At 38.8% G+C, this 23,886-nt stretch overlaps 1 protein-coding gene across 2 annotated transcripts in view; it reads left to right on the forward strand.

The window, feature by feature from the left end:
* The window catches only part of RNF17 (ring finger protein 17), a 118,548-nt gene extending 95,736 nt beyond the window's left edge, over positions 1-22,812 (forward strand). For both annotated transcript variants that reach the window (XM_011999939.1, XM_011999940.1), the window contains exons 26-36: positions 1,888-2,051; positions 4,141-4,260; positions 5,576-5,656; positions 7,723-7,848; positions 9,030-9,089; positions 11,516-11,632; positions 13,469-13,637; positions 16,995-17,130; positions 19,852-20,041; positions 22,055-22,162; positions 22,617-22,812. In XM_011999939.1, the coding sequence (XP_011855329.1) occupies positions 1,888-2,051; positions 4,141-4,260; positions 5,576-5,656; positions 7,723-7,848; positions 9,030-9,089; positions 11,516-11,632; positions 13,469-13,637; positions 16,995-17,130; positions 19,852-20,041; positions 22,055-22,153 (1,262 nt within the window). In that variant the 3' untranslated portion in view covers positions 22,154-22,162; positions 22,617-22,812. The remainder of the gene's footprint in view (positions 1-1,887; positions 2,052-4,140; positions 4,261-5,575; positions 5,657-7,722; positions 7,849-9,029; positions 9,090-11,515; positions 11,633-13,468; positions 13,638-16,994; positions 17,131-19,851; positions 20,042-22,054; positions 22,163-22,616) is intronic.
* The last annotated feature ends 1,074 nt before the right edge of the window (positions 22,813-23,886 follow it).

Raw genomic sequence — 23,886 nt, forward strand, 5'->3', positions numbered from 1 at the left:
CATAGATAAGACAAAGGGGTTCAGCCTGGCTGGAAGAATAGAAGTAATGAAGTTTGGTAAGAATAAGGGAGTTAGGTATATGATGAAGTAGTTGTGTTTTTAGCATCATGATATATGAGGGCTGCCACTCAGGATTTTACTCTTTCCTCCATGATTTCAGTATTTTTGTGCATCTGTAAACCTTGGGATCCTTGAGAATATAAAAATCCTGGAGCCCCATTTTTTTGTATACTTGAGAGTGGCAATGGCACATGTGGTTGGCAGAATTTAGAACTTAGGCCACCAGTGATGATATAGACATCCTCAGTACTCTCCCATCATGGAAGAGAAGCAACATGAAACCAGCTTTATAGGCAGCTAAAATGACTGTCAGATCAGGACTAGCATAAATTAACCTGCTTTCCACCACTGTGTCTCCCTTATTTTCCTCACCTTGGGACTAAGATGCTGGAGATGTGGGTAGAGGGTTTCCAGATTTGTAAGACCTGTCACTTAGACAAGTTTGGAGGCTCTCTATGAAAACAGAATGCAGGCTGGGTGCGGTGGCTCACGCCTGTAATCTCAGCACTTTAGGTCAAGGCGGGAAGATTGCCTAAGCCCAGGAGTTCGCGACCAGGCTGGGCAACATGGTGAGACCCCATCACTACAAAACATGCAAAAATGAGTTGGGCATGGTGGTGCATGCCTTGGGTCTCAGCTACTCAGGAAACCGAGGCAGGAGGATTGCTTGAGCCCAGGAGGTCAAGGCTGTAGTGAGCTGCGTTCATGCCACTGAACTCCAGCCCGGGCAGCAGAGTGAGACCTTGTCTCATTTTCTAAAAATAAAATAAATACAGAAGTTTATATTTCTTGAGAATGAGAAAAGAAATCACAACAAATGACTGAAACTTTAGGAACCTTTGAGAATATTCAGGTCCCTCCTGAGATTTTTAGGCTTATGTGCAAATGCTTCCTGACTATAACCTGGGCCCATCGGAGTAGTTGATAACTATAGCACTCGTAGGGCTTAGTGTCATTAGCTCCTAGTTAGTACCTATGGATAAGGGTATGGTAGCTGTGAATTTACTGAAAATTTTCTCTCATTTGTTGATCTCATAAATACATTTTTAAATTTGAAAGACAGAATAAAATGGGTACAATTGGCTGTTCTAGAAAAAATAACGTTTGAGACCTGTAGTAATAGTACTTAACCCAGGAACTTTGCTTGACATGTATAAATAGTCATTGTTCAAACTAGTAGCCTGTTACCTGCCAGGCAGTGTGCTGGATGCTTTACATCTAATCTTCCTGCAGTGCTTGATGATGCTGACAGGTACTGTTATTCCCGGAAGATGCTGTTACGCCCAGAATAGGTGGTGTTATTTTGGAAGGATAAACTGAGGCTTATTGGAGGTAAGGGAACTAACTACCCAAGATCACACAGCAGTAAGATTGGAATGCTGACTGACTCCAGAGCTTGCCTTCTGTGGTACCCGTTATGGATATATGTGGAAATCATGGGCCAATTAGCAATAAAAGCAAAATTGAAATTTTAATTTGTATCCCCATCATTATACTGTATCTGAGCATCAAGTAATATATAACCTGTGTTCTGTTTTACTTAGGGCTGTCCAACTGACCCTATTTTGAATTGGTAGTACTTTCGTATTAGGCTAGCTGGTATGTATTTAGAGCTCATTATGATGTTTGTACTCTCAAAATATAAGCGAAGATCATAATATTGTTTATATGCTATTACTAGTATGTTTTAAAACGCACACAGATTTTTACCAAAGTTCTGTTTTGGAGACTGATTTTTAACTGTACTACTGAAGAGATGAAGTCATTAAATTGACAAATGATAGGGAATTTTCCTTAATGCTTTCTATCCTTAATACTTTTTTTCAGAATTTGAGCTAATCAAAATGACAAAGGAAATTCAAAGTAATTTAAAATGCCTTGGTCTTTTGGAGCCTTATTTCTGGAAAAAAGGAGAAGCATGTGCAGTAAGAGGATCCGATACTCTGTGGTATCGTGGCAAGGTGATGGAGGTTGTAGGTGGCGCCGTCCGAGTGAGTCTCATGTTCTTTCATGACTATTCTAAGGTTAAATGCTGTAGCATTAAATAGTCTTTTGCATTTGAACACAAGAAAATTGGATTAAAACATCTTTTGATGAAAATCATGTAGGAACATCAGTTATGTTATACTTTTGTTTGTAATAATTTTTTGTGTTATTTGCAAATATATTTAGTAACCTGAATAAGCAAAAAATAGGGAGGGATTTGATCATTGGTTAATGGATGGACCACTGAGTTACAATTGGTAGCCCTGTTTCCACACATAGTGTTAAGTAAAAGAGTGTTTTCCAGTATGTTAAATATCTCACTAGCAAATTTATTTATGGCCCAGTTAGTTTTTCAGAATAACGACTAATTTACCTTTCCAGAATAATGAGATAACTAACACTCAGGTTTCATTCAAAATCTTCAAAAATAGCTATATCCTTTGAAAGATATGTGTGCGTGTGTGTGTGTGTGTATATATATACACGTGTGTGTGTGTGTGTGTGTGTTGAAAACTTTAGTTTCAATTGGAGTGAGGGGAGGAAAAGCTTAAGTGAAAAAGGGTTTTGTTTCCACCTGGACAGGAGTTTATTTTCTGTCTGATGATGATACCTAATGATTACATAGCACTTCAGGTTTTTTAGCTTCCTTCACCTATATGCATTTGTATTTTATAATTTGTTTACACTTATCCTAGACATAGATTATTATTCCCATTTTACTAAAAAGAAAATTGAAATTTAGGTTCAGTGACCTGCCAGGGTCACTGGGTAGTAATGCTAGAGTTAATATCCAAGCATCTGATTCCTGAACTTCTGATTCTAAGTCTTACGCTTTTTCTATTGAACTACAAACTCTTAATGGTTTTCATAGAAGTAAAATAGTTTCAAATTTGGGGTGAGTACTTAAACATCTGGATAATTACAGGGGTTATCCGAGCAACTTGAATGTATGTGCAAAGTGACATACATTCACCTATACATACATTTGAGTTGCTCACATAACCCCTGACCTTTTTTTCTTTACAAAGGTAAAATGAAATTCAGTATTCATCAAGTTACCATACTTCATGAACTTTACATTTGTAGAATCAAAATAAATAAGATGGTGAACTTTTATAAAAACTCTCCTGCTGTCCAAATACCTGTTTATTTTAACTTACTTAAAAGAACTTTGATAGTTTAATCATCACCTTTTTTTTTTTCATGTGGTCACTTTACATTTTTAGTATGCACAATGGATTTTTCATTTCTTAACCTGGTATCTTTTAAAGTTTATCCTGTAATTCACATTAAGAAATAAACATCTCATGAAACCATACCTTAATTATCTGTGAGGTATTCAGACATTTTTGTTTAATTCTGTTTTATTTTTTAATGGTAATTGCCAAGCAAATCCAATTAAACAGTCATATGTTCATTTCGTTATGTTGGGACAGAAGAAATAATTTATTGGCATTCCTTATTCTTAAGACAATTTAGAAATTGAATTATCAAAATTAAAGCATTTCAAAAAGGGATTGTTCTTGAGGAATTTGTAAATCCAATAAAACCCAGTTTTTTTCAAAAAAAGTCTGATGGGTTATGTGTAAGAAAACCTTTTTTACCATGAGGTTTGATATACTATCGGAAGAGGGAGTAAATACAGTATTGCTTTTTTTTCCTGGAAATTTTAAAAATCCATATTTTGAACTTCTCATGATGTCTTTTATTTTTTTGAAACAAGTTCTTTCTCTGTCACCAGGCTTAGAGTGCAGTGGCACAGTCACAGCTCATTGTAGCCTTGACCTCCCGGGCTTAGGCAATCCTCCCACCTCAGCATCCTGAGTAGCCGGGACTACAGGCCCACACCACCACAGCCAGCTGATTTTGGTATTTTTGGTAGAGATGGGGTCTTGCCGTGTTCCCAAGGGTAGTCTCAAACTCTTGGGCTCAAACAATCCACCTACCTCTGGCTCCCAAAGTGCTGGGATTACAGGCATGAGCCACCAAGCCTGGCCTATCTTTTTACTTTTTTTTCAAATAACAGGAAATTCCCTTTGTCCCCTAGCTTTTAACAATAAATTTTAACTGTGAATTTTATTTGGCCTGTTTCAGGTACAATATTTAGATCATGGATTCACTGAAAAGATTCCACAGTGCCATCTTTACCCTATTTTGCTGTATCCTGATATACCCCAGTTCTGTATTCCTTGTCAGCTCCATAATACCACACCTGTGAGTACATAATAATTTGTGGGATGATTAATTTTAAATATTAGTTTTTACTAATTTTTTTTAGAAATATTTAGAATGTAAAATGAAATTTCAGTTGTAACAAAAAAGTAATACAACACCAACAAATAAGTTGCTAAGACAGCTAAACAGCCTTTATGAAGACAGTTACAAAATTAAACTGAAGGCTGTAAAACATCTGAATGAATGAAGAGATATGTTCATAAGTGGGAAGGTATAAGATTGCAAAAGTTTATTTTTTTATCAAATGAAATTACAACAAACTTGAAGCTGGAGATCAGATAAAAGAGTGCCTTATTCTGTTTTGCTGCGTAACAAATTAAGCTGAGACATAGTGGTCTAAAACAACAATAAACTTTCATTATCTCATACCGTTTCTGTGGTTCAGGGATTAGGAGTGGCTTAGCTGGGTTTTTTTGACAGAGAATCTGTATTAGTCCATTTTCACACTGCTGTAAAGATACTACGTAGCTAAGCCTGGGTAATTTATGAAGAAAAGAGGGTTAATTGACTCACAGTTCTCCGTGGTTGATGAGGCATTAGGAAACTTAGACAGTTGTTGTGGAAGGTGAAGGAGAAGCACATACCTTCTTCACAAGGTTGCAGGAGAAAAAGAGATTGAAGGGGAAACTGCCAAACTCTTTCAAAACCATAGCTCTGTGAGAACTCAGTCAGCATGGGGGAAACTGCCCCATGATCCAGTCGCCTCCCACCAGGTTCCTCTCTCAACACATGGGGATTACAATTCAAGATAAGATTTGGTTGGGGACACAGCCAAACCGTATCATGGTCCCTTCTGATACTGCCATCAAGATGTCCACCATAAGTGTAGTCACCTGAAGGATCAGCTGGGGACAGAGGGTCCACTTGAGACGGGTGACTCACATTGCTTTGGCAGGAAGCCTCACTTCCTTTCCATGTGAACCTCTCAGCGCATAAAAACATAACAATCACTATTCCTTAATGAATACACACTGCAGGTCTTGTACAAGCACTGCATTGGCGTATTGGTCTTTTAAAAAAGTTTTACATGTAATATTTTTAAATGTAGGATGTGTGTGTGTTTTCTCACCTCTGGCTGAACAGGTTTATATTTTTAAAGCATAAAATGAGTACTCAAATTATTCATTTTTAAATGTTTTTATCATGTACCTATGATATTCTCTGAGAACTGCTTGTGTATTTTGTACTACTCTCCAATATTATTTGTTTATGGCTACTTTTGTATATCTTAATTTGCTTCCTGATCTTATTTTATGAAAGCATAAAAGAATCTGAGTTTATTAATCCCAAATAGGTTGGGAATGTCTGGCAACCAGATGCAATAGAAGTTCTTCAACAACTGCTTTCAAAGAGAGAGGTGGACATTCACATCATGGTAATTTAAAGTATATATAGGTGGTATAAATTATTTGCTATAAAATATTATAATTAACATAATTTGAGGGATATTTTTGATAAGCAATGGTATATACCTTCTTATGGTGAATTACTTGTTAGCGTAAAAGAAACTACCAGTTTGGTTCCTAGGCTTGCTTTAAATAAGCCTGATTTTGAACAAGTTCCTGAGAACTTTCATAACCATTAAAGTCACTAATATGAAAGATTCTTTGTTAACAGCTTGTTTTGTTACAGGGAGCAGTATTAAATTGTTGGACATGTTTATATGTAGCAGTTTCCAAGATGGTGCTGAACACTCAGCACTGTCTTAGGTACGGGCAATTCAGGGAGTCTGTCATGATCTGTGTCCCCAAAGCACCTATCTGGTTAGTGAAAGAAGACAAAAATTAGAACATTTGCACTACAAAGTAACATGCCAAGAGCCAAGTGATTGGTTAAAAAAAAAAAAAAAAAATGGGTAAATGTAATAGGAATTTAGAGATTGTGAGAATTGAGGTAGCCCTTAAAGATAGTAATGTTCTCCTGACTGGGGAAATGAAATGCACAAAGGTACAGAGAGACGTTTTAGGGAAAGGGTATAACTGTTTGACTCGAATAGTGGAGGTTTTGTGAGGAGTAGTGGTAGTGAATAGCATTCAGGAGAGGTAGGGGCCAGTTGGTGAGGTTGGTAGGAACAGCCTCAGTGGAGGTTTCTGAGCAGTGAGGTAATGAGATCAACCTGCAGCTGCTATGTTTGCAGGACCCGAGTGGGAAGATATATGGTAAGGAAGGTATTTCTGTATTAAAGGATGATGATAGAGTGATAAAAACCTAAAGGAGGCACAGACTCACTTAAATAAGAAAGTAGCTTTTGTGAGTACTGAGAGTCCCTCCCTGGTTACTTAGTCTCCATGGCAAGTCGCTGAAATATGGTAGAGATTGAAATTTTTAGTTTGTCTAGACAGCTTTCATTGCTGTTTCGCTTGACACAGAAGAACAGCTTGTGGTATAGCAAAGGCTGCCAGGTGTCTCAGAGACCATGAATGTGCATTCTACACAACCCAACTGACAGCAGGCCTTGCCCAGACTCACTCGTCTCACTTGTACACAAAGGGAGATGCTGACCCAGGGCCTCTTAGGTGCTAGCCTCTGCTGTAGGTCTGGACACACAGCTGGGGGGCTCAGCAGTAAGAAATCTGTGCCTTTCTAAAGCTTCCATTTCAGTGGTGGAAAAGAGAAAATAAACTATGAGGAATATTAGATAGTGATGGGTGCTAAGAGAAAAAAACAAAGCAGGAAAGGCTGATAGGAATGGCATGGCTAGGGAGGAGGTTCCACTTTAAACATGCATCTGGGAAGATGTCACTGCAAAGGTAACATTTGAGTCAAGACCCTAAAATGGTTAGAGGACAGACCACATGGGTGCAGGGAGAAGAGTGCTGAGGCAGGAGCAGGGCTAGGCAGGAGGGGACTGCATTGGCAGAAGACTGAATGGTAAGAAGAGAGAGGACAAGATCTGCTGGGAGGCAGCAACCGTAATTCAGTGAGGAGCAGTAAAACAGTGAGGAGCAGTGAGTTTGGACAAAGGTGGTATCAGTGGAAATGAAGAGAATTGCTGTGGGTCAGCTTATCAGTTAGGGACACATTCAGTACCCAGTAGACTGTTCCGAGTCCCGCCAATTTTGGATTTTTAAATGAAACTTTATTTCTCCACCTCTGAACGTAACCTTTTCTTTCTCTTTCTACGTAGTGTAATTTGTTAGTATCATCTAAAGGCAATGTATTTGGGAATTGGAATTATGTATAACTTAGTTATTTTGTGGTGAATAACTAGAAAACTCTATGGACTTGTAAGTGTATGTCACATAAACCAAAGTAGTAGAATTACTCCCTTATAGCATGTCAAAATACCAGGAAGAAAATTCAGTGAAATGAGTCACTAGCCCAACTGTCTAGTTAATACTGTTATATTGTCAGAAGCTAAATTTAATATTTGCTGACTATAAAAATGTCATCAAATGGAGTTTATTTTTATAATAATAACCTTTATTGAACTTTAAATAGGAATTACCTAAAAATCCGTGGGAGAAATTGTCTATTCACCTCTATTTTGATGGAATGTCACTTTCTTATTTTATGGCATACTATAAATACTGTACTTCTGAACATACTGAGGAGATGTTGAAAGAAGTAAGTGAACTATTTTTCTATAAAAATCTAAAGTGTAGAACAGACTAGTTAAAATGTCACATTTTGTCTTACACTATGTCTTAAATATGATTCTACATATCTGATCTATTAAGAGAGTCTAGAGGACTTACACATTTTTGCTGAGAAAGATAAATAGACTGTGTCATGCTTTATAAGTGTCCTTTAAAAGACTTTAATTACATTAAGATTCAATCAGTGTTTCTGTACCTTCAAACCTAGTGCGATGCCCATGCTATTCAGTGTTGTTTGAATGTAGGGATGCACGTTCTAAAATCTCTATAGAATTCAATACCAGAAGAGGGCTCTTGCTCCAGGTCAAATATTTTTTCCTTTTACTTGACATAAAAGCCATGTATTACAAAATTTCTGTCATTTGCCTTCTCACAGGAAACCCAGAGGCACATTTTGAACTGAGCTTCCGTTACTGGCTCATTCCTTGCCTGGTGCTTCTGTGGTTTAGTGCTTTAAAAACTATAGCCTGTTACAAGATATGGTTTCACATTTCAAGCTGCTATAAATCTTTTATAGGAATAGATTATGCATCATTATATTTTATATCACAAGATATTTTTATTTCTAGAGTTGCAGTCTACTTTTTAGACTTTTTAATATTCATTTTGGTGATATTACACAACCAAACATGGTTCCATGGATAAAGAAAACTACTTTCTTCTCTCAAATAGAAATTGTGCTATAACTTTGTACCTGTAATCCTCACTGCCAGCTTTTTCTTTAAAGCAGAGGTGTGGTTGTGGGTGAGTTGGAGGGGGTGTGTGTGTGTGTGTGTGTGTGTGTGTGTGTGTGTGTGTGTGTGTGTAAAAGTTCCGTCTGGTATTAAACAAGTTTTATAAAGATTACTTAGTCTTTCTGTTCTAGTTGTACTATTCACTGTGAATATTTTAAAGGGAAAGGTAAGAGCTCCCACTCTTACAATAAATGAATTAGCATTGTTATACATGTGTTAACATACATTTGAGGTTTCTGATTGTTGAAAACTTAAGATGGTGAGATTATTCAGAACATTAGATTTTTCCTGTAATTGATCTGAAATTAACAATACCAACAAGGAAATGCACCCAGTTTTTGTGGGGATGAAATATGGAAAGTACCTTAAAACAATATAGCTAAAGGTGATTTTACTCAATACTATATTATTTCAGAAACCAAGATCAGATCATGATAAAAAGTATGAAGAGGAACAGTGGGAAATAAGGTTTGAGGTAAGTGACAATCCAAGTATTTTGGAAACTTTGGACACTTCATTAATACAAAGGCTCTGATACAGGACAGAAAGAGCTTTCTTTTATAACAGTTTTATTGAAATATTATTGATATATCATAGAATTTACCTATTGAATATACAGTTCAGTGGTGTTCAGTATTGTTCACTGTCTTGTAACCATCACCACTATCTATTTCCAGAACATTTTATCACCCCCAAAAGAAGCCCTGTACCAGCTGCAGTCAGTCTGCATTCTTCCTTCCCTAACTTCATGACTTCTGTCCCTATGGATTTGCTTATCCTGTACATTTCATATAAATGGAATCGTATACTATGTGGTCCTTTGTCACTGGCTTTTCACTTAGCACAACGTTTTCAAGGTTCATCCATGTTGTGTGTAACAGTGCTTCACTCCTTACTGCTGAATCACATTCCACTGTGTGGATATGTTGTGTTTGCCTTTCATCTGTGGGTGGACACTTGGGCTGTTTCCACCTTGTGATGATCGTGAATAATGCTGCTGTCTGATCAGGTACAAGTTTTTATGCAGGCATTTGTTTTCCCTTCTTTAGGGTATACACCTAGTAGTGGAATTACTGAGTCTATGGTAACTATGTTTAACATTCTAAAGATCTCCAAGACTGTTTTCCAAAGTGGCAGCATCATTTTACATGCATGCCAGTAGGGTGTGTGCAAGGACCCCATTTTTTCCACTTCCTCACCAGATTACTACTTGTAATCTGTTTTTCTAGCCATTTTAGGATAGGCGTGAAGTGGCATATCATTGTAGACTTGATACGCTTGTCCTGGTGATTAGTATTGTTGAGCATCTTTTCATGTACTTATTGGCCATTTATATATATATATATATTTTTTTTTTTTTTTTGACAAATCCCTTCAAATCAGTTCCCCATTTTTATTTGGGTTATTTATCTTTTTATTGTTGAGCTATAACAGTTCTTTATAATTATGCATGCAAGTACCTTATCAAACATATGATTGCAAATATTTTCTTTTATTCTGTGGGTTGTCTTTTCACATTAATGGATTTGAGAGTCTTGCTCCATTGCCCAGGCTGGTCTTGAACTCCGGGCCTCAAGCAGCCCTCCTGCCTTTTTGCAGAGTAGCTGGAACTAAAGGCATGGACCCCCACACCCAGCTTTCTTTTCACTTTTTTGATAGTGTCCTTTTAAGTACCAAAGTTTTTAATTTTGATGAAATCCAGTTTATCTGTTTGTTTTCTTTTGTCACTTGGACTTTTTTGTGCAGGAAGAGTTTACTTAAGTAAACCTTTGTAATTTATGAAAATAACATAACCTTATTGTAAATTGCCTATTACTTACTTAAAAAGTTCAACAAATTTCAACAGTGGCTGATCACTTTTTGCTGAATTTTCCTAGGTTCAAACTTTGTTTTGTTTTGTCTACCAGTTTGAAAACATTAAATAGTAATAAATTAACCTACAAATTTGAATATGATGGTTTTAAGATAATTACCTTATTCTTGAAGAATGATAACTTTTTATAAAGATACTGCACCAGGCGTGGTGGCTCACACCTATAATCCCAGCACTTTGGGAGGCTGAGGCGGGCGGATCACAAGGTCAAGAGATCAAGACCATCCTGGCTAACACGGAAAACCCTGTCTCTACTAAAAAAAAAAAAAAGCCGGGCGTGGTGGCGGCACCTGTAGTCCCAGCTACTCAGGATTCTGAGGCAGGAGAATGGCGTGAACCCAGGAGGCAGAGCTTGCAGTAAGCCGAGATTGCGCCACTGCACTCCAGCCTGGGCGACAGAGCGAGATTCAGTCTCAATAAATAAATAAATAAATAAAGATATTCCTTGTATTTGCAGAAAAACATGCACATTTTTATACACATTTGCTTTTAACAGTTACTAGGTGCCATGATTTTCTTGGGAATCACATAACTGTAGTATTCCTTATGCTTTCATAGGGCTTAAGAGAAAGCACACCGTTTTTGATGATTTTAACTTAAAATTTTCTTTTAGCATTTCATGTATTATTTTAGTTTTTATTAGAAAGTACTTAAATACTGCAAAAATGTATAAAAGGAAAAGGGATCTATTCCTCATTCTGCACCTCAAACACCGCAGCCCTCATTAGTGGCAGTTACTATTGACTATTCTTCTAGAATTGTATGTGTATGTGTAGATAATATGCATATCAATAAACATACATGCATTTTTTTGCACAAAATGCTTTAAAATTAGAGGACAAAAGAATACTAAAGATCTTTGTCATCACATTTTGGTCCTACTGTAACAAAATCATTTTATGGTATTCAGTATTTAAGAAAGCTTGCTTTCTGCTAATTGAAAACTAAATTGCCACCGTCATGAATTTTTATAATGTAATAGATTTTCGTCCTCATTCTGAAATTGGAATTTTTCTGTGTTGTTTTAGGAATTGCTTTCGTCTGAAACAGACACTCCTCTTTTACCACCGTATTTGTCTTCATCTCTGCCTTCCCCAGGAGAACTCTGTGCTGTTCAAGTCAAGCACGTTGTCTCACCTAATGAAGTATGTGATCTAAATGATTAGTTGGTGATTAAAAACATAACAGTCTATCTTGGTCTTAAACACTAGAAGCGACTCTTCACTTCTCTATCTTCCTGATTTCAAATGTTGCAAATTCGTGATCTCTAGTTTGCCCCACCCTATAATACCCTCTTCAGATATTTGTTAATATTTAAGGCAAGTGTTTTTTTAAGGACCTACTGGGTTCCCAGTGTTATGCTGCTTTATTCAATGTTATGCTTATATCCGATATTTAGATTTTTAAGGTGGAACCGTTTCTACCTATGAAATCTTAAACATCTTGCTTTCCTTCCTCTTCCCGCATTGAACTCTTCCACTTAACCACCTGGCTGACACTGTGTCCCACTTAACTAGGTTGGTCTGCCTCCCCTTAGGGTATAGCTCCATGTTGTTCATTGAGGTATCCCCAGAACCTAGAGTAGTGCCTGGTAAATACTAGGCACCTGGTGAATATTGATTGAATGATGAATAAAGGCACTGAAAGTTCAATTACATGTCCTTGGCTAACAAAGAGAGGAAGAAATAAGTAGCTTCAGCAGCTCCTTCATAGGCCATTCTCTCACAGGCAGGGGAAGGATTTGCTTTCTAATTTCATCAGAGAGCAGAGTAAGTAGCATGTTATGCTGTATGTAGTTGCTAAACAACTATTGCTGGTTTTGGTAATTTTGCTTATTTATTGCTGCATCACAATTTACCCCTAAAGTTAGCAGCTTAATACAAACACACATGAGGGTCAGGAATCTGAGAGATGCTGAGTTAAGCACTCTAGCTCAGGCTCTCAAGAGGTTGCAGCCATGATGTTGACAGGGGCTGCAGAAACCACTTTCGAAAAGACTCACTCACATGGCACCACCTGGAAGGCTCTGTTCCCTGCCTGTGGCCTCTCCGATTGTCTGCTTGCAGCATGGCTATGGCTTCCTGGCACATGAAATCCCTGGGACAGCTCTACCAAGACAGAAGCTACATGTCCTATACGCCAGTCTCAGGAGTGACACACTGTCACTGTAGTTGTGTGGTTTTTTTATTTGTTTGTTTTGAGATAGAGGACACGTTTTGTCATCCAGGCTGGAGAGTGCAGTGACATAAACATAGCTCACTGAAGCCTTAATTTCCCAGGCTCAAGCATTCCTCCTGCCTCGGGCTCCCGAGCAGCTGGGACTACAGGTGTGTACTACCATGCCCAGCTAATTATTATTATTACTATTATTATTATTAAACGGAGTCTTGCTCTGTCTCCCAGGCTGGAGTGCAGTGGTGCGATCTCAGTTCACTGCAAGCTCCACCTCCTGGGTTCATGCCATTCTCCCGCCTCAGCCTGCAGAGTATCGAGACTACAGGCAGCCGCCACCATGTGCGGCTAATTTTTGTTTTGCATTTTTAGTGGAGACGAGGTTTCACCATGTTAGCCAGGATGGTCTCGATCTCCTGACCTCGTGATTCAGCCCACCTTGGCCTCCCAAAGTGCTGGGATTACAGGCGTGAGCCACCGCGCCCGGCCTAATGTTTTTGATTCTTAGTAGAGATGCGGTCTCACTGTGTTACTCAGGCTGGTCTTGAACTCATGAGCTCAAGTGATCCTCCCACCTCAGCCTTCCAGAGTGCTGGCATTATAGGCATGAACCTCCATGTCCAGCCTAATCGTGTTCTCTTGATCACAAGATAAGTGTGGTAGGATGTGGGAAGGAATAGGAGGTGAATATCAGGAGGTGTAGAGGTCTCTGGGGGCATCGCTGGAGGCTGTCTGCCACAGTAATTTTGTCCACATAAATGCTTGAAATTCCAGAATCTGAAAGTTTTCCTTTCCTTCTCCCCACTTAGGTGTATATTTGCCTTGATTCTATAGAAACTTGTAACCACTCTAACCAGCATAGTGACACAGATGATAGTGGAGTCAGCGGGGAATCGGAATCCGAGAGCCTTGATGAAGCACTGCAGAGGGTTAATAAGAAGGTAGAGGCACTTCCTCCTCTGACGGATTTTAGAACAGGTATACTCACTACATTTGGATGAAACAGGATACTTAATAAAACTTGGATTTTGTTTTAATTGGCTGATGACCTTGGGCTATCTCTAATGTTGATATTTTTCTTGTATTTACTTTACATGCATGATTTCCTGAAATCCTCAAGATACCCAGAAGATGACCTCTTCTCATTTTCTAGATAAGGAACTGTGAACTAAGAGACATTTAGTAAACTCCCTTGGGGGGCACGTTCACGTTCCACAAATGAGGCGGTGTTGGAAAAGTGCATAAAGATTATTTTCTGAGTTTGAGGTTGTCAGTAGCTGAAGTTGCAAGAGTTGTCATTCAGACCTTAATGGTCATCATTTTAATTACAAGCCACCTACAATAATCGTGAGGTAGAGGCTCAAAGTATGACCTGTTCTGTCAGGATAGGTCAAATTTCTACTCTTTCATCTTTTCAGTCCATTCTTCCCATCTTTATTAAATATGTGTGATTCTCCTCTGAGGAAAATGTATCTAGTTATTGCAGTATGTGATAGAGATGTATTCTTGATATTTTAGCAAAGGAAAAACACATCATCTTAATGTCTTACCACTATTCAGTGAGTTTTTTGTTTGTTTGTTTTTTGAGACAGAGTCTTGTTTTGTTGCCCAAGCTGGAGTGCAGTGACGTGATCTCGGCTCACTGCAACCTCCTGCTCCCGGGTTCAAGCGATTCTCCTGCCTCAGCCTCCCAAGTAGTAGGGATTATAGGTGCGTGCCACCATGCCCAGCCAATTTTTGTATTTTTAGTAGAGATGGGATTTCCCCGTGTTAACCAGGCTGGTGTCAAGCTCCTGAACTCAAGTGAACTGCCCACCTTGGCCTCCCAAAATGGTGGGATTATAGGCATGAGGCAACGTGCCCAGACTTTTTTTTTTTAAAAGATGAGTCTTACTCTGTCACCCAGGCTGGAGGGCAGTGGTGCAATCTCGGCTCACTGCAACCTCCGCCTCCTGGGCTCAAGCAATTCTCCTACCTCAGCCTCCTGAGTAGCTAGGATTACAGGCATGTACCACCATGCCCAGCTAATTTTTGTATTTTTCGTAGAGATGGGGTTTCACCATCTTGGCCTGTCTGGTCTTGAATTCCTGACTTTGTGATCCGCCTGCCTCGGCCTCCCAAAGTGCTGGGATTACAGGCGTGAACCACTGCGCCCGGCCCAGATGAAATTCTTTATTGTTTCACTGATGACTTTTTTTTTTTTTTTTGGAGACAGTTTCACTCTTGTTGCCCAGGCTGGAGTGCAGTGGTGCAGTGTCGGCTCACTGCAACTTCTGCCTCCCATGTTCAGCGATTCTCCTGCCTCAGCCTCCCAAGTAGCTGGGATTATAGGCACGCACCACCTCGCCTGGCTAATTTTGTATTTTTAGTAGAGATGGGGTTTCTCCATGTTGGTCAGACTGGTCTCGAACTCCTGACCTCTGGTTATCTGCCCACCTCGGCCTCCCAAAGTGCTGGGATTACAGGCATGAGCCTCCGTTCCTGGCCCTGATGAATTTATATATGAAAGAAATTGTCTGTAACTCTTTAATTAAAATCACTTGAAATAAAAATCTTTATTCATTAGTCATGTATTTCAATGTCACTTGCCCACAAGTAGAATTCTCTGTGAAATTACGTAAAAAGCGTATGACATAAGGAAGTTAGAAGATAGGAAACTGAGGCACATGCCATCACTATGAAATCTAAGGATGTACAAAGGGAAGTGTATACCGTACTAATTTTTCCACAGTTTAACTCAAGCCTAGCACTCATTAGTACACCTTTTTTTTTTTTTTTTTTTTACTGAGCTTGTGTCAGGTACCATGTTAGGAATACAAACAACAGTTCTGCACTCAAGAACAAGTGCTGTAAGCAGAGAAGAGACAGATAAACCGAGTATGAAAAGAACAGCTTCTCTTAAAGGAGTGTGTGTAATGCTGTAGAATCAGAGGGAAAGCAAGCAGTGACCAGTTGTTAGGGCTTTGTTGGTCATGTTGGAGCTGGGCTTTGAAAGAAGAATGATAACTGCTCAAGGCAATGAATACCCTACAAACTGTCAGAATGTTTTCTTGATGTTTATGATAAACATCATAAAAAAGAAGGGCTCAGGAAAACAGTCTAGATGAGGGGGACAGTCATAAGCTAAATAGAGGGATCCAAATGTTAAGTAATCCTGTTTAGGTAACTCATTGAGGAAATGTGGTAGAAGTTGTTTGGGAGAACAAACAACTGAAGACGCCTGTAAATTGTAATAAGGACTTGATATTACAGGCAGTTAAGGTGTACCATTAAAGAATTTTAAATAAGAGCAATGTAATTGCATTTTAAAAAATTTAATTCTGGTGGTCCCACAGCAAATGAATGGGAGGACAGAATGGAAGGCAGGAACAGCAAATAGTTATCATCCTTTGCCAAAGATGGTGGCCCACGCTAGAAGAGACTAGGGGAGTATCAGAAGTTGGGGCAGTGGCAATATGAGCTAATAAGCCTTACGAACACAAGAACTAGCAACTCAGAATGGGAGAAGTGCCTTTATTTGAAGCTTAATCGTTAGCAATTAGTGAACAAAGGCTTACAAAATACGAACAGAAAAAGAGAAGCCAACATAAGGCCAACTGTTTAATGTTTAATTCTGGATGGTGAGCATATATTTGTTACATTTTCTTCTTTGTACTTTTCTGTATTAAACATTTTTGATACATAATTGTATATATTTATGGGGTACATGTGATATTACATGCATAGAGTGCGTAATTATCAAGACAGTAGGGTATTCATCACCTCGAGCAGTTACTTCTATGTGTTGGGAACATTTCAAGACTTCTGGTTAATCTGAAATATACAATCCATTGTTGTGAACTAGGTACCTTACTCTGCTATCAAATATTGGGACTTACTCCTTCCAACTATATGTTTGTACTTATCAACCAACCTTCTTCATCCCCCAACCCCAAACACATGTATATTTGCCTTTCATGGCCTCATGTAACCATTAATCTACTTGTTATCTTCATGAGATGCACTTTTTTAGCTCTCATATGAGTGAGAACATGCGATACTTGTCTTTCTGTGCTTGTCTTATCTTAGTTAACATGGTCCATCCATGTTAATGCAAATAACAGGATTCCATTCCTTTTTATGGATGAAGAGTATTCCATTGTGTATATAATCAGCACATCTTCTTTATCCATTCATCTGTTGATGGACACCTGGGTTGATTCCATATCTTGGCTATTGTGAATAGTGCTGCAACAAACATGGGGTGCAGGTAGCCCTTTGATATGCTGATTTCCTTTGGATTAAAAATATTTAATAAAAGACAATATGACTTTTTCCCTTTTTCTGTCTTTCCAGAAATGCCTTGCCTTGCAGAATATGATGATGGCTTATGGTATAGAGCGAAGATTGTTTCCATTAAAGAATTTAATCCTTTATCTATCCTAGTACAATTTGTTGATTATGGATCAACTGCAAAGCTGACATTAAACAGGTTAAAAATAAATGTTGGGGTGTTGAATTAGGTTTCTTTTTTTTTAAAGTAGTTTTCTTATTGAGAATATTTTGCCTCTTAAAAGAAAAGGGTTATTCTAAGGCTGTTTATAAATTAGGAATTTTTATCGAGTTAAAGTATACATAAAATTGACCATTTTAGCTTTTTTTTTTCTGAGATGGAGTCTTGCTCTGTCGTCCAGGCTGGAGTGCAGTGACGCAATCTCGGCTCCCTGCAACCTCCGCCTCCCAGGTTCAAGCGATTCTCCTGCCTCAGCCTCCCTAGTAGCTGGAATTACAGGTGCCTGCCACCATCCCAGCTGATGTTTTTGTATTTTTACTAGAGACAGGGTTTCGCCATGTTGGCCAGGCTGGTCTCAAACTCCTGACCTCAGGTCATCCCCCCGCCTCGGCCTCCCTAAGTGCTGGGCTTACAGGTGTAAGCCACCACACCTGGCCCATTTTAGCTATTTTTAAGTATAATAACTGGCATTAAATACATTCACAAGGTTATACAACTGTCACCACTTTCCATTTCCAGAACAATTTTGTTATTCCAAACAGAAACCCTGTACCTATTAAATAATAAGATCGTAGTCCATTCTCACCTAGTCCCTAGTAACCCATGGTCTCCTGTCTCTGAACTTGCCTGTTCTTGGTACCTCATATAAGTAAATTCATACAGCATTTGTCCTTTTGTGTTGGCTTATTTCAATAGCATAATTTTTAAAGATTCATCCATGTTGTAGCATGTGTCAGAATTTACTTAAGGCTGAATAATATTCCATTATATATATGAGGGGTCTTCAAAAAGTTCATGGAAAATGCATACTATGAAAAAACTGGATGGATTTCAAAAATTTTTCACCAAAATTGTGCTAACTTGTTCTAACATGTCTGAACAGGATCTTGTTTGAGGCACTAAAAAGGATAAGTGCAACATGAATTCTGCTCATATTGAAACAACAACAAACATCAAATTTATGGTGAAGCTTGGGTGGAGGAATGGTGATACCATTTTTGCTTTATAAAAACTTTATGGAAACAGTGCCCCAAAGAAAGCAGTTTACAAATGGATAACTTGTTTTATGAAGGGATAAGATGATGTTGAAGATGAAGCCCGTAGCAGTAGTCCTTCCACATCAATTTGTGAGGAAAAAAAAATTAATCTTGTTCATGCCCTAATTGAAGAGGACTGACAGCAGCAGAAATAATAGCCAACACCAAAGACGTTTCAGTTGGTTCAGCGTCTACAACACTGACTGAAAGAGTTGAGGAAACTCTCCACTCAGTGGGTGCCAAACCTGTTGGACCCAGATCAGCTGCAGAGAGGAGCAGAGCTTTCAGTGGAAATTGTAGACAAGCAAGATAAGGACCCTGAAGCATTTCTTCAAAGAACTGCAATTGCAGATGAAACGTGACTTTACCAGTGTGATCCTGAAGGCAGGGCACAGTGAAAACAAGAGGCGGAAGTGGTCCGGTCAAAAATGGACCGGTCAAGAGCAAAGGTCATGGCAACCATTTGTTTTTTCTTTTTTGGATGCCGAAGGCATTTTGCTTGCCGGCTTTCTGGAAAGGCAAAGAATGACAACATCTTCTTCTTAGGAGTGTTTGAGAAAGTTGGTCAAAGCTTTAGCAGGAAAACGCCTGGGAAAGCTTCACCAGAGAGTCGTTCACCACCACAGTGCTCCTGCTCATTCCTCTCATCAAACAAGGGCGATTTTGCAAGAGAATTTTACCTAAATCATTAGGCATCCACTTTACAGTCCTGATGTGGCCCTTTCTAGATTGTTTTTTGTTTCCTAATCTTAAAAAGTATTTAAAGGGCACCCATTTTTCTCCAGTTAATAATGTAAGAAAGATCATATTGACATGGTTATATTCCCAGGACCCTCAGATCTTAAGGGATGGACTAAAGGGCTATTATCATAGCTTACAAATGTGTCATGGTCTTGATGGAACTTATGTTGAGAAATAAAGTTTACATTTTTTATTTTCATCTTAATTTCATCTTTTCATGAACTTTTTGAAGCCCCCTCATACAGTGTATACTACATCTTATTTATCCCTTCCCTGGAAGGTGGAACTTGGGTTGCTCCCCACTTTTGGCTCTTGTGGATAATGCTTCTATGAACGTGGGTGTACATTTATCTCTTTGAGTACCTTCTTTCAGTTATTTTGGGTATATACCCAGAAATGGAACTGCTGGATCATATGGTCTATCCTAATTTTTGAGGAACCTCCATGCTGTTTCCCACAGTGGCTGCACCATTTTACATTCTCACTAAGAGCGCAAAGGTTCCAGTTCCTGCACATCCTCACCAGCACTTGTGGTTTTGTTGTTTTATAGTAGTCATCTAGTAGGTGTGAGGTGGAATCTCACTTTGGATTTGATTTGCATTTCCCTCATGATTAGTGATGTTGAACATCCTGTCATGTGCTCGTTGGTCATTTGTAGATCTTTAATGTCCATGTTTATGTATGTTTTCTCCCATTCTGTAGGTTGCCTTTTTGCTCTGTTGTATCCTTTGATACACAGAAGTTTATTTTTTTAAGAAGTCCATTTTATCTGATTTTTCTCATTTCCTGTGCTTTTGGGGTCGTATCCAAAAAAATCACTGCAAAATCCAATGTTACACAGCTTTTCCCTTATGCTTTCTTCTAAGAATTGTATAGTTTCAGCTGGAAGAGAATTTTAATTTAAGAATTTCTTTTGTGACAGACTGTGCCAAATTCCTCCTCATCTTATGCGGTATCCAGCTCGAGCCATAAAGGTTCTCTTGGCAGGGTTTAAACCTCCCTTAAGGGATCTAGGGGAGACAAGAATACCATATTGTCCCAAATGGAGTATGGAGGCACTGTGGGCTATGATAGACTGTCTTCAAGGAAAACAACTTTATGCTGTGTCCATGGTAAGTGTCTCAGCTAGCCACAATTATTGTAAAGCTATTTCTGTGTCCACACTTTGTCAAGTGTTTGTTTCTATGCAATGTCTACATGCAAGAGTATACTAAAGCATATAAAGCTATATAGGATATAGTTTATATGTATAACTTTATATATACATATAAAGCTTAATTTTAAGGCTTGTTAAAATGTCTTAGTTCATGTTTAACAAACTGCTTACCCCTATGGTGATATAAAATATCATTTATGTAATTAATAAATAATGCTCAAGATGACTATCCCATAATTTATAATAGGGAAACAAATATGCAAACAATTAGTGTGAGGTTGAATGAAATAAGTACTATAACAGAGCTATAGCTAACTTTGTGGGTGGGGGAAGTGTGAGAAGAAATGATTATTTGCATCTGGAGAGGTCAGGAGAGGGTGTTTGACCTGCTGCTTAGAAGCCACTCAAGTATTTAACTGAATAAGTAAAACAGGAACATGGCATTTCACCTGCATCCTAAAAGAAGCGTGGGAAAGAATGGTAGTTCTGGTCATTATAGAAAGGCTTGAATTATACTAATTGTACTAGTCTCATAATTGTACTACTTTTGAATTATTTGATATAGTAGAACCTGCATCAAAAGGTCAACTAAAAAACTCCAGACTGTGTTTCATGTAAATGTTTTCTTGTTCTGAGGCTCAGCATGTCACAGTAGCCCACAGACAGAATCTGGCCTGTACCTTGTTTTATTTAGCATAGTGTTTTAAAATTGGAAATCTTACCCAAGAAGCCTGTATTTCTGGCCCTGATTAGATATTCTAAAAACTAGGAATCCTGGGTCTCCCCATCCCCCTGAAATGGCAGTCAGCTGAAAGCGTAGCAGCAGCCCCTTAGATGGGAACGTGTGACGTGACGTTCAGTTCACCTAGTCCTCACTGCTGGTGCAGCTCCGCCTGCTTCCCTCCCTTGTGATGCCTGCCTGGGGCCACGGTTTGGGGATTCCTGACACACTGGCTGTGACACAGATGAGCTCATCATCAGTCAGCGTGGTTCCTGGAAAGTGCTTTTTGAAAATCCCTGTATATATGCTACTGCATGTGCAGAGTGGTATGACTAGCTCATCCAGGCTTTCTCTCAACCTAGTGAAAATACAGACAGGGCAAGTATTTCTTATAGATATGTCTTTTTTCACTTCTCTAATATTCAAAATTTTGTGAGTATATGAGGATAATCAGAACCATAGATATATGAGAGGATTTATTAAGGGAACTGGCTCACACAATCAAAGGTGAAGTCCTATGATAAGCTGTCTGCAAGCTGGAGAACCAGAGAAGCTGGTAGCCTGGGTCAGTCTGGAGGCCTCAGAACTAGGGAAGCTGACAATGCAGTCGCTAGTCCGAGGCCAAAGAGCCCCTGGGAGGTCACTGGTGCAAGTCCTACAGCCCAAAAGCCAAAGAATCTGGAGGCTGATGTCCGAGGGGAGGAGGAGAAAAGGTGTCCCCTACTCAGGAAGGAGAGCAGAGAACTCCCTTTCTGCCTGTTTGTCTCCCAGCCAACTGGATGTCCCTTGCCCACATGGAGAGTGGGTCTTCCTCTGTCCACTGATTTAGCACCAGTCTCCTCTGAAAACACCCTCACAGACACACCTAGAAATGCTTCACCAGCCATCGAGGCATCCCTCAATCCAGTGAAGTTAACAACTAATATTAACCATCACTGTCAGTTTATGCATAAAGGTATAATGCTTTGTGTGGAATGCAAATGACCTATAACAAGGGATGGTGGTGGCAAAGCCCCCTGGCTTCATTTAGGAAAACCTTGTGAGAAGGAATTTAAATAGAGCAGAAGAATGGAAAGAATGGGGTTTTGCAAGAAACCACCACAGATGCCTTTTGGAAGCATAGAGTATAAATTTTCAATAGGCCCCTGAGAGAACGCCTTTTTCCACCTGTGTGAATGGCCAGATGTGAGAGGGAAAAGGCAGCCAAGACATTACTGTTTTCTTGACAACTGTATCTTTTAATTTTAGGCTCCGGCACCAGAACAGATAGTGACATTATATGATGATGAGCAGCATCCAGTTCATATGCCATTAGTAGAAATGGGGCTTGCAGATAAAGATGAATAACGCCTAAGTGTAAGTTCTTGTTCTATTCATAGCATAAGGCATGGGACTAGTGGAGATTAATGCTAGATTGATCAGAAAAGCATCCATGGATTTTCCTTGATTTCTCAAAGGAATGACAGCAACGCTCCCCAAGAATCTCTTCCAGATTTCTTCATAGGCCTTCTCACCTAGTCAGCACTAGTATCAAAGAGGCCCCCTATCTGTAAGGACGCTTGGATGGGCTGTCATGACTCTCACAGTACCAGGGTACATGGGGACAGCAGGAGAGAGTGGGCACTGTAAGTAAAGCACATAAATACCCGCTAAGCACACAGAACTACTGAGCAGCCACCATCCTCGTACCAAGTTACTAAAGTACATGGGTAGCCAGCTAACTTTTTAATCTTGTCCATAAGGAATGATTCAGCTAGACTTGCACATTTACATTAAGTAAAGGTTTAAAATAACACATTTTGTTTTTCAGGTATACAGTGCAGAGCATCTATAGAAGCTTAGAAGAAAGTTTTCTGTTATGTTTAGACTATGTCTTACATTTAGACTATTTCAGGCTTAATTTTCTTAACTTGTTCAGCAATAGTGCTTTACCTCTCCTCATTTTTACATATCGAGCTGTTAGGAATTGTGTGGAAAAAAAAAGTTAATAAATGTTTGCTTCCAAACATTTGCTTGTTTTATTTTACCATAATTTCAAAATGAAATAGCTAAGACACATGAAAAAAATTTATTCATTTTATACCTAATGATTCAGCTTAAGAAGTAAGACATTAGTACGAAAAAGCTGCTCCCAAGCACATTCTCCCTGCATTCTGTAGAAGTGTATTAGTATGTTCTTACACTGATAGAACTGCCTGCGACTGGGTAATTTAGAAAGGAAAGAGGTTTAACTGACTCTCAGATACACATGGCTGGGGAGGCCTCAGGAAACTTACAAACATGGCAGAAGGTGAAGGGGAAGCAAATCACCTTCTTCACAAGGTGGCAGCAGGGAGCAATGCAAAGCAAAGTGGGGGAGACGCCCCTTATAAAACCATCAGATCTTGTCAGAACTCATTATCATGAGAACAATTGGAGATTTTGGGTGGGACCACAGCCAACCATATTAAGAGGTAAATACTACTGTTATGATTTGGTGTTTATCATTCATATAAAGGTCTTTATAATTTTACTACGTATGAATGCATCCATAAATGATACAGTATTGCTCTGTGTATTTTTTAATGTATCTGTCACACAATCATCTTTTATTTTCTATTTTGTTTGCTATTTATCCATGTTGGTATGTGTAACTCAATTCACTTTTACTGCTATATCCATCCGTGCACATAATTTATCCTGATACTCCTTTACCAGTTTTTTTCTCATAAATATTCCTTTAGGAGCCTTGTATACATGAGCAGTTTTCTAGTACATATACATAGTGATGGAATTTGCTGGGTCATGGGGTTACTTTACTTTTACAATTACTTTCCAACTACTTTTTTGCTTTCTGAACAGTATATTCTACCAATTTATCCCACCACTGGTTGTCTGAGCTGTGTCAGCACTTGGTGTCGCCAGACTTTTGCCAGTGGTATTAGTAAGAAAAGGTATCTCACTGCGTATCTCGTTGAATATGCATTCACTGGTTTATTAGCTGGTGACCATTCTGTCACTTGTTTATTGCTTGTTCATATTTTGTCTATTTTTCTATTGAATTATTTGCAATTTTCTTACTGATTTGTAGAAACGATGTA

The sequence above is a fragment of the Mandrillus leucophaeus genome, unplaced genomic scaffold (genome assembly GCF_000951045.1).
Source record: "Mandrillus leucophaeus isolate KB7577 unplaced genomic scaffold, Mleu.le_1.0 Scaffold61, whole genome shotgun sequence".
NCBI classification, from domain to species: Eukaryota; Metazoa; Chordata; class Mammalia; order Primates; family Cercopithecidae; genus Mandrillus; species Mandrillus leucophaeus.